At 36.0% G+C, this 11,575-nt stretch overlaps 1 protein-coding gene across 14 annotated transcripts in view; it reads left to right on the top strand.

Annotated features, from left to right (window-relative positions):
- The window catches only part of SYNE1 (spectrin repeat containing nuclear envelope protein 1), a 306,198-nt gene that overhangs the window by 286,493 nt on the left and 8,130 nt on the right, over positions 1 to 11,575 (top strand). For 10 of the 14 annotated variants that reach the window (XM_082757645.1, XM_082757640.1, XM_082757651.1 and 7 more), the window contains 9 exons: positions 382 to 450; positions 2,334 to 2,476; positions 3,374 to 3,500; positions 4,680 to 4,891; positions 6,441 to 6,641; positions 6,999 to 7,127; positions 8,319 to 8,531; positions 8,977 to 9,069; positions 10,923 to 10,981. In XM_082757645.1, the coding sequence (XP_082613771.1) occupies positions 382 to 450; positions 2,334 to 2,476; positions 3,374 to 3,500; positions 4,680 to 4,891; positions 6,441 to 6,641; positions 6,999 to 7,127; positions 8,319 to 8,531; positions 8,977 to 9,069; positions 10,923 to 10,981 (1,246 nt within the window). The remainder of the gene's footprint in view (positions 1 to 381; positions 451 to 2,333; positions 2,477 to 3,373; positions 3,501 to 4,679; positions 4,892 to 6,440; positions 6,642 to 6,998; positions 7,128 to 8,318; positions 8,532 to 8,976; positions 9,070 to 10,922; positions 10,982 to 11,575) is intronic. The other 4 variants (XM_082757649.1, XM_082757648.1, XM_082757652.1 and 1 more) reach the window with 3 other exon arrangements.

Raw genomic sequence — 11,575 nt, 5'->3', positions numbered from 1 at the left:
TCTGAGGTGGCATCTCAGGTCTTGCTTTCCAGAAAAGCTGGAAATCCTTTCTAAGTTTGTATAGTTTGTGCAATAAATCTTAATGAGTGAAAGTTACCAAATGCAGACAATTGTGCAGGAAGACTTACTGGTATATTACAGTCTGATCTTCTGGCTGTCTTTTGCTTTCCAGGTGCATTGCTCTGAAAAGAGTCAGGTTTCTCTGGATATTAAGAGACTTTTTTGCAGGATCCTTACTTTTGTCTTCATCATTTTTCCCTCTCCAGAAAGGATGTTTGCTATTGGAACTGTTTCTGTACTTCATCCCATGGAAAAGACTCCTGTTATGAGGAGACACCCATTGCTGAGCTGTCAGTTTAGACTGTGCTTTTATTTTTTCAGATATAGAGATCCCTGAAACTCTTGACACCTATGTCACACTTACAGAAAACGCACTCAAAAATTTCTCTGGTAGGCACTGAAAAATGCTAAGCATAGCCAGATGCAAACACTACAGTGCACAAGCAAAGCATCTTCCTCTTCTCAATATCTTGGCATCTATTATACTTTTCACAACTTACAAATACTTCTGTGGCAGCATTGGCATGTTAATGTAGAAATACCTGCTTTTCTGCTGGGATTAATGGTATTACTGGGTGCATGGATGAAACAATGAAGTTTGAAGTATTGGCCCTCTGACCTTAGCTAATTAGACAAAGCTGATCAGTAGTTTATTCATATTGGTAGAGTCCCACAACAGGACTCAGTGCTCTGTGTCTCTCAGAGAAGAGTGATTTCTACAAAAATTATTATTTAGCTATAACATTTTAGGGTAGTTCTTATTTCATGTGATTATGATGCTAAGGTAACGGATGTACTGTCATCCAACGTCTTTGTTTTAGTGTTTTATATTGGAAGGTAGATTTTTTTTCAGTTTGCATTTTTACACAAGATTAAACATACTGTTCCACTTGTTAGATCTCGAAGAGATTAGATGCACTTGCAAATACCTTCTCATATGATCTCACAGTTTTACTCTTGTGAAATAATGAAATATTGCAAATACGAAATATCAAACATTTTAAAATCTTTAAATTTGTGACCTCAAGTTCAGTCTGTTTTTATTTTTTCCCCAGTTTAGTCAAATAATACTGTCAGTTAATCATGATTAAGAGTATAGATAGTATTATGTATAGAAAAATGTGTGGTTTCATGACCCATGAAAATTTTGAAAGTAGTGAGAGAAAATTTTGAGCAACTTTTTCTATCTATATGGTGGGATGGCATTTTGTATGAAAAAGAGTTTTAACCACCTCAGAGTACCCATTTTCTGTAATTAGCTGGACAGAAGGCTTCCTTTATCTGTGCAAGTTTTCAAACTTGTTTTTTATAAACAAATTCAGACCATCTTTGTAAACAAATGAAAATCAGGCAGAGTCATAGAATATGGATAGGAGGAATTTCACGCAGTCCTCTATGCTGCAGACTACTTCAGACCCGAATTGGCTGTATCTGATTCATATCACAGAATTCACTTGACTTCTATAAGGAAATTGTATTTGCTTCAAAAACAATATGAGTTGCAAATGGCTTGGTAGAATTTTTAACATTTTTAAACATTATTTTTGTCAAATATTTGAATGGAAAAACACTATCAATTTTGCTGCTTAACGTAGTTGCTTTAATCAGGTGTGGGCTACTCACTGTGGCCATTCAGAACATACAGTCATCTTTGGATCCTGAGAATATAATTACAACAATATCACTTATCATTTATATACCACTTTTGATCTTCAAAATTTGATATAAACAGAATCTGTTCATGTAACTCAAAATTCTACTATTTTTAGTGCTGAAAATTAATACAAAGAGAAAAAAGAAGAAATCAAATTTTAATGCAAGCTTTGAAACAGGAGCTTGTGATACAAGGTTTTATCTGAGAGTGTTTGAACATGAAAAGGAGGCATGCTGTCTCCAAAATCAGTGAGGCTAGAACATGTTTCGCTAAGATCTTTGCCCTTCACACTGGTGAGAGATTCTCTGAGGGAAAAAGTCCTTTCAGAATAGTTAGCAAGACTGCTTGAAACTGTGAAGATTTTTATCATATTCTTATGGAAATTATGTTCATTTGTACATTGATCTGTCCTATAAAGATTGCTAACATGCTCTAATGTGACTAGTTATTAGTTTGCTTTGACATGTACTACTCATACAGCTGTAGTCAAATTCCTTCTTTACTGTCTAATCTAGCTAGTATTCCTGATACTTACTCTGCCTGGGCAAAATGTAGATAGAAGTTCTGGAAAATTTGTGTGGCAGTCACTTTTTTTTTGTTTATTTGTTTTTTGATACAGGAGAATCTAGTGCGCTAGAAGCACATATCCTACAGCTGGACAAGGCCTTAGATACCAGTCGTTTCCAAATACAGCAAACAGAAAACATCATCCGCAGCAAAACACCTACAGGACCAGAACTGGATTCCAGTTACAAGGGATATGTGCGTGTGCTTGATTCTCATTATGTGCTGACATTTCCAAAAATCACTGTTCTTAGTCATGGTGGTGTATTTTGGAACAAAAATCAAATAAGCACTACAAGCTTAGGTTTACTTGAAAGAAATCAAGCTGTGTTTTGAAAGAAATACAGCTTTTTCAACAACTGCTTCTCAGGCTTACTCACTCGCATGGTTACTACCCTTAATCACATGCTTTGTTGTTTACATTATTAGTGTTTTTACAATAGTATAAGTTTACAGAAACATCACTCTAGGGAGTTTATTTTCCTATTATATTTCTGTCAATGTCCAAAAGTAATTTCTCACACATGTGTTTTTATCCATCTGATATTGATATCTTTGTTTAAAATTCCTCTGCTTTTAAGAGCAAGTTTTAAAGCTTGATGCATAATATTCATTTTGCTAATGAATTGTAAACATGCATCATGTGAGCAAAGTTGTATATATGGAATCCATGACTGAAAAGCTTTCTCAGTGAGGTTTTCTGTAAGAAAAATATCTCCATAAGTTTTTCAGACCATTTTATTACTGACAGAATTGAAAATTTAGGTGATTGGATGCATAGTAGTATTTCAATACTGTTTTTCTTTTCCTAATCACAGTTTTTAGTGTCTAAACATTTATAATAGATGTCACCTGAAGTTCTCCAGAAAGATATGGAACAGAGGCACTGAGATATTTTTATTTCATCTGAATTTAAGTCTTTATTGTTTGCATATAGATTTCTTTGATAGTGACAGATTGTGAAAGGAATAGATTTTTACCCTCACGCTTGGACCTACCTGCAGAAAATTTTAGAAGTTGCATTTTCCCTGCAACTAGTCTTGTACAGTGCACATTGAGATGGGTATTTTTTTGTTTGTTTGTTTGTTAAAACAGATGAAGCTACTAGGTGAGTGCAGTGGAACCATAGACTCGGTAAAAAGACTTGGATACAAACTGAAGGAGGAAGAGGAAAAATTATCTGGACTTATTAACCTGAACAGTACTGAAACCCAAACAGCTGGTAAGTCATACTCAATATTTTGATGGAAATCAATTATGAAAAGTAGCAAACGTATGCAATGTTTTTCTGAATTAGCAGTTGGTATTATTTACTGACGTAGATATTTACATAATGGTGTCTGTTACCATGTTCTGTTTAACATCTCTTACAATTAAGTAGGAATAGTAAGTATTCCTTGTATATGTCATATGAAGACTTTAAGCATACAAGTGCATTTTAAGAACCCCTTCATATCATGAGACGTAATTGTTAATCTTTGGGAAAGTCACTGTAGATGCAGTGTGTTTTATTAAATGTTTTCTTTTGAAAAATGTTTTGCCCTACAAAACATGTAAATCAGCATTCATTTCTTCTAATATTACCTTTCACTTTTTCTTGTATTAGCTGTCTACAATACAGAAATATATATTCACCTGATAGAAGTATTCACCTGAGTAATTTTAAGCATCAGCTATAGAGCAGAATGTATTGATTGTAAAAGCGTGTAGATGTTCCAGAGTCTGTAAAGGCAAGGTCTCCATTCTCAGCCTGCAAATACATGCTACCTGTGTAGTTTATTTTATTTGTAATTAATATTTATGTATGTAATTAATATATATTTTTATTATTATTTTAAGTTGATGGGATGATACAACTTGTCCTTCTCTAAGACGCAGCATTTCAAGTAAACTAAGAAGAAACAGGCCCTAATTTATTTCTTTTTAGCAGAGATACTTATCCAATGCAACATCAGTAGCTTTAGCAAATGTGGTGATATGGGAATATTAAATAGTGAGAGGTACGAATACTTCTAAAAATAATATTAAATATGTGGCTAATTAGACATATTCAGATTCTGTCCTATTGGTACTTATTCTGATTTAAAATGTCTTTATACCAGCATAACCTGTTCAGACACATGTATTAACTTAGTTCTGTAAAGCCAAGATGAGTCCGACATTAGAGAGTGGTAACATTTTTTGATGCCTGGTTGCTCATCCAGATTTTTCATTCTTTCTCTCCAACATAATTTTTTTTTCAATCTAACTTAGTTTTCAGCATGGTGTTTAGGGGGGTTAGGGTTTTTACAGATGTTAAGGAGCATCTTTTTTACAGTGCAGGATTCAACTGACACAATTGCATGTGTGGCAAATGTTTGGGGTGTGTTTTTCTTTCTGAACTTGGTGTTTATCATTCCAGGTGTAATTGACCGATGGGAATTAATCCAGGCTCAAGCTCTAAGCAAGGAACTAAGGATGAAGCAGAACCTTCAGCAGTGGCAGCAGTTCAATTCTGACCTTAATAGCATTTGGGCTTGGTTGGGAGAAACTGAGGAAGAGTTGGAGAAGCTCCGCTGCCTTGATCTTAGTACTGACATACAAGCCATAGAGTTTAGGATTAGAAAGCTGAAAGTGAGTTCTCTTTTCCATAGTTTAAGTTGCAAACAGTCCTGAATGCAACACATATGTTAGAAAGGTCACTGATAGTTGCAGCTGGTTTGCTCCATTCTGTACATAGCTGATGACTGAAGTAAGTAACTAAGTAACTTCAGTGTGATTTTATGAATCACCTTTTGGCAGAAAAATGTACTGCTGCCATTTACTATTTAATCCAAATGAATTTTTGAAATAGTAATTCTGTGGCAATTCTGTAATTCCAGAATGCACAGATAATTGCTGTAGTTAGCTAAGCTGATGAAAGTTGGAAAAAAAAAAAAAAAAAAAAAAAAAGAAAAGAAATAAAATCTCTTCTAGTAAAGCTGGTAACAAAATAGCTATTTCAAAAAATACACCTCTGGGACATATTACTTTTTGTGGAGGAAAAAGAGTGCCAAATGGGCTTTAACTTAACTCACTGGTGTCACCCAGTACAGCAAAAAAAATGGTGTCACTTTGCAACATTCCAGTTTCTTCTGATATCTCAGATGTATCAGGATCTGATCACTACCTTTGTGATCTCTCCTGGATACTTTACAGTTATAAAGATCTGGAAATGTGGTGCTCCACAGCTTCACATACAGTTATTAGCATCTTATAAGCTTGGGTACAAAAATGTGGGAGCCAATGTCAAAATGTGCTGTGATCCATGCTAGGAATGAGGTGGACAGACAGTAAAGATTGTTTCCGGCAGTGATCCATTTAAACCATATTAATGCTGATCTTCACTGCAATCCAAATATAGCTGCCATAAGTACTACAAAGGTCACTGTGACATGGGGCTTTTAAGTAAATGCTTTAAACGAGGTGGAAAAGGGGACATTTCATAAGAATCCTGTTCTTATCTCACCCACTCTTGGAAAGCTCATTAGTGCCCTCCAAACCAAGAGAGGTGGGGTTTCTTTTGTGGTTTCCAGTATAAGCAAATCATTTTTTATATGTGTCCTGCTTCTATAAATTGGAGTAAGTTGTTTATATTCTCGTATGTTTTCTTTTCCTTCAGTAAAAGCTTTTTTTTTTTTTTTTAAATACTGTTGACAGCCGTTTCCACTTGAAAACATGCTGTTGGCTTGTTGGGTTTTTGTTGGGTTTTGGTTTTTTGTTGTTGTTTATCATCAAAACTGAGAAGTGAGGGCAAAAGTTTTATTGTGAGCTACAGTACAAGTGTCCTAAATTTTGTTGGACCCTCCCTGTCTTTAAAATATCTCAAGCATTAGCCAGATCTTTAAAATTCAGCTATGACTTCAGCCTTTTAAGACCTTAAAAGTTTAAATAACTTCTTCTAGTTTATGATCACAGCAAAATTTTAGTAGATGTTAGAGAGTGAAAATTTGCAGAGTCACACAGTGAGCATAGAAGTCTCATATGCAGAGCAAAGAAAGAGACATTAAGGTACATTATGCAGTTGCCGAAGGCAAATCTTTACATCCTTATGGTGCCTTCTCTGCTTGATTTTTCTGAAAGTTGCATATTTTACTAATTTATCTTCTTTCTTCCACCTATACCCCTTTCTCTTATCATCAAGGAGCTGCAGAAGGCAATTGATAACCGCAAAGCAATCATTTTATCCATCAATTTGTGCAGCTCAGAGTTCACTCAGTCTGACAGTGAAGAGAGTAAGAAGCTCCAAGAGCGCCTGTCACAGATGAACATGAGCTGGAAGCACGTATGCACTATGATGGATGAATGGCGCTGCTCACTGCAAGATGCATTAATGCAGTGCCAGGTCTGTACTGTATTTATTTTAAATAGACAACAGCCAACATATCAAAGTTATAAACCATATTGCTTTCTGGTGTGCTCATTATCCAGTCTGGAACTTGCCCATGTGAGCCAAAATACAACTTTGTTTTATTCTTTGTAAAGAAATTTCTGAGATATACATGCACTACCTGAAACATGTATTTCTAGCCCAAGGTTTTCCAAGTTTGTCATTTCTGGAATAGTATTCTCATACAGTGTTCTATACTTCCTTAAAAGTTATGTTATTTAACCCATAGGAGCTATCATAGGATCAACTAAAAATGTAAATTTGACAGGAATTTTCTGCTACATTATTAAAACCCGCACTCATCACTTGCAGGACTTCCATGAAATGAGCCATGGTTTGCTGCTCTGGTTAGAGAACATTGACAGAAGAAAAAATGAGATTGTGCCCATCAATCCAAACCTGGACTCAGAAATTCTGCAGGATCATCACAGACTTCTAATGGTAGGGCTATAATCACTCTTTTCTCTCCCAAAGTACATCATCAAAAAAATAGCTAATCAGATTTATCTTTCACTCGAGGATTATCATTGTCTATTTTGTGCTAATACACAATGGTGGCTAAGTTCTAACTGTGGGACTAAGCTGCTAACTTTACTTAGGAGGAGAACACCACTCATTTCTGTCAATAGCAGAACTAGCAATTTAAAGACTCAGGCAATATCTAGGCTGCTGTATATCTTGCTGTCATTTGATGTTTAGTGGTTTGGAAGCTCTGTCCTCAGTGGGAACTTGCTGTAAACATCAGGGATGTTAAGCTGTCACAGAATGAACTGCAAGCTGGAGGGAAAGAATGCCATTCAGAGGAAGCTTGACAGCCTTGAGAGGTGGACCTGTGTGAACGTCATGAAGTTCCACAATGCAAGGTCCTATATCTGGACCAGGGCAATCTCAAGCACAAATACAGGCTGGGCAGCAAACGGATTGAGAGCAGTCCTGATGAGAAGGACCTGGGTGTGTTGGTGGATGAGAAGCTCAACATGAGCCATCAATGTGTGCCTGTAGCCCAGAAAGCCAACTGTATGCTGGGCTGCATCAAAACCAGCATGACCAGCAAGTTGAAGGAGGTGATTGACCCCCTCTGCTCTGCTTTGTGAGATCCCACATAGAGTACTGTGTTCAGCTCTGGGGCTCCCTGCACAAGAAAGACGGACGTTGTTAGACCAAGTCTAGAGGAGGGCCATGAGGATGATCAGAGGGCTGGAGCACCTCTCCTATGAAGACAGGTTGAGAGAGCTAGGGTTGTTCAGCCTGCAGAAGAGAAGACTCTGGGGAGACCTTATAGTAGCCTTGCAGTACCTAAAGAGGGCCAACAAGAAGGCTGGACAGGGACTTTTTTCAAGGGCGTGTAACGATAGGATAGGGGGCAATGGCTTTAAACTGAAGGAGGGTAGATTTAGAGTAGATATTAGGAAGAAGTTCTTTACTCAGTGAGAGGTGAGGCAGTGGAACAGGTTGCCCAGAGAACCTGTGGATGCCCCATCCGTGGAAGTGTTCTCTCTTTTCTCTTTTCTTTCCATTTCATTAATTTCAATTGTCTGCTTTCGTTACTTCAAGCTTTGTTCTTCTTTTTTTATTTTTTCTTCAAAAATAACTTCAATTTTTAAAAAAATCTGGTGCTTGCACTTGCAATAGCAAATCAGACGTGAACTGCTGGAGTCTCAGTTGAAAGTGGCATCACTGCAAGATATGTCCTGCCAATTGCTAGTCAATGCTGAAGGCAAGGATTGCCTCGAAGCTAAAGAAAAGGTGCATGTCATTGGAAACAGACTGAAGCTCCTTTTGAAAGAGGTTATACGTCACATAAAAGACCTAGAGAAAATTCTAGACATTTCAAGTAGTCAACTGGTAAGTCATGTTTTTCTATTTCTTCCTGTTTGTTGGGCACATTTCGCACTGTTTTGGTTCTTGATGAAACCAGCCTCTTAACAAGCCTCTTACTGTAATTAAAAGCAAATTAAAAAGTACTATTTTTAAACTGTATTGACTTTGGTAGAAAATGCTTCATCTAAAGCAATTAAGTTTTGACTACGGGTTTGATTTTCTTTTCCTTCAGGGTTAACAGAGAAAACATGTAATACTTTAATCTTAGAAAAATTGCTAACAAAACTTTATTTATGTATTTATTTAATGAATTAATTAATTTCACAAAATTAACTTTTTTCCTCCCCTTTGGAAATAACTCTGCTGGGATATCACTCTTGGATTTATTTATTTATTTGTTTGTTTATTGAGTTTGTTTACCTGAACGGCTAGTTGATGCATTTCTGAGCTCCATTCCTTCTGAATTTAGGATTTATCTTCATGGTCTTCTGCTGATGAACTAGACACATCAGGCTCAGTGAGTCCTGTATCTGGACGAAGTACACCAAGCAGGCAGAGAACGGTAATTTCACATCATATCATATCTGCCATCAAATGGGTGGGAGCTCTGGATGTCTACAGTAGTTCTAGCCAGATGAAAGGCCCCCCTTCTCACTTGATAGGAAAGGAAATGTCATAAACCAAATAAAAAACACAGCTGCTTTCCCCAACCCTGCTGCATATCCCATCTTGCATGAAATTTGAATTGGTAAATATTATCTAAAACCAGGGCTGTCAGTGTGGTTGGTTTACCATGGTATGGCATGTTGTGTCTCTTGTATTTTGCTCTAGTGATGACAGCATCTCAAAGTCTGATCTTGTCTGGTAAAATCGATCTTCCATTTCTGTTTGGCCTTCTCTTCAGAGCTGCTTCATCGAGAACCTCAATAAATACACATATATTTTTTTTTTAATTTCTGATGAACATTGTAGGTCTCATTGAGACTTTCGATGAACAGCTGAACAGAGCTGAAGGACATAAACCATTGATCAAAACAGCTAGTTGAACAGGACCTAATAAATGATGGCAACTCTGGAGTTGTCTGTTTACATTGCTGGCACAAAATTCAAGAAATGTAGCAATACATGCCTAGTACTTAACACTTCCATACTCTGAGCCCAAAATGGAACTGCAATTATTTTGTCTTTTTCTGCAATTCTATTGGTTGATTACTTCACTTTTTCTTTATTTTTTTAAAAATCTTTTTTTTTTTTTTCCATTTGCACTTTTTGTAAAGCTGAGTTCTGTCTTGACAAACTGAATGGCTCTTGGATTTTTTTGTTTTGTTTTGTTTGTTTTTACATTCAGTAGTTTCCTTTTAGATGCTAGTATAAAAATGTAAAGGAATACTGGCTTTTCAAATGAAGAAACAATATAAACTTTTACATTTTATTTCAAAGGTCAATGCTTTCATATTTTAAATTTAACCTTAAATGACTAATAAAAACTGTGATATCACATATGTAACTGGAGGATGCCTGACCATTGCAGGAAATGGAGAAGTATCTTACCATAAAATACCTCTAAAACGTATGCAGATTTATAATAGACTTCATCTTAACATTTTAATAAGTATTCATCTATCTATCATTTGTTAATATTTGTGTACTTGACCACTTTTTCTCATTTTTGTGCATAATGTATAGCTAATTTTTATGATTCATTGTGTCATACAAGTGACCCACTATTGGGCCTGTTTTTTCAGACTTCTGCTTCTTGCACTCACAATTTTAGAGACTGAAGTGATGATGTTTACAATTTCAGTGCCAAATACACTGATGCTATATACTGATACCAAAAATGACATCAGATTGATAATCATCTAACTGCATTAAATATTCCAGCAAATAGTTGTGAGTGCAGGAATGCACCTACAGTTACTTTGCCTTCAAAATTGTGTGGAGGGCAGTGGAGAAGAGGCCAAACACCTAGAAGGAGGCCTTTTGACTTTTTTTTTTTTTTTTTGTCTTTGGGAATATTAACTTTTCACAATTGCATTTTGAAATATCTGTATTTTCCCATATTCATATCAAATTTATTTCTACTTCATATCACAAATTATATGAGCTCAATTTCTAGTGACATATATATGGTTCTGATCCTTTATATATATATATATATATATATATATATGTATAAACAGAATGGCTAAGCTGTTATTTTTTAATTCACTGTGAACATTCTAATTATTTCCATATTCAGCTAGGTGAAAAGAAAAGCCAGTTTCCTTGGTTCATGGGTATTGGTCACTTCATTTGATTTTTTTGTTTGTTTGTTTCCTTTGCTGCACTTTTAATTTAGTTTCATCGGTAGCTTGTCTTTATTTGCCTGGACTGAACATTCTTCTTTCTTTACCCCCTGTTCATTGCAAACAGCCACGGGGCAAATGTAGTCTCTCACAGCCTGGACCCTCTGTCAGCAGTCCACATAGCAGGTACCTTATTCTCCTGGTTTCCACACTCTGCTCTAGAACCCCAAGAGGATGATGAAAATTGGTCGTGATTCCTGTCAGTCCACACCAACTCTGTCAGGTGGCCAGGACATAAACAAGTGAAAACTTCCCTATTATTACTAGTTTGGCAAAAAGTGCTCTCAAGTACTCCATAATCTTTTTCAATAGGAATACTGGATAATTCTTGAATCTCTACAGCTTTTGCTTCCCAGTAATTCCATGTAATAGACATTTATTTTTCATGTGGTGTTTACAGTCATATTTAATGATTATTTTGGCATAATTTAACAGAAATGCCAGTAGGTTCATGGCAAACACTTTTTATCATCCTCTTTACCTCTAGATATTAAATTAAGAAAGGTAATAGGCCAGTACCGTCTTCTAGAATTCACAAAACCCACAGATCTGGATGAGACATACTAACATCCTTTTCTTTTCCAGTTTTTTTTTTTCTCCTTCCCTGAAATGTTTTGTTCGATTTGTGGGTTTTCAGTACTTAAGACTCAAAATTAAAAGCCAGAATTTGAAGTTTTTAAAACTTGGGGTTACTTTCTCTCCCCCCGTCAGAAGACTGCA

This window comes from Aythya marila (genome assembly GCF_965140915.1).
Source record: "Aythya marila genome assembly, chromosome: 3".
Classification (NCBI taxonomy): Eukaryota; Metazoa; Chordata; class Aves; order Anseriformes; family Anatidae; genus Aythya; species Aythya marila.
The sequence above is the reverse complement of the archived record's forward strand: the minus strand, read 5'-3'. Positions and strand labels throughout refer to the sequence as shown.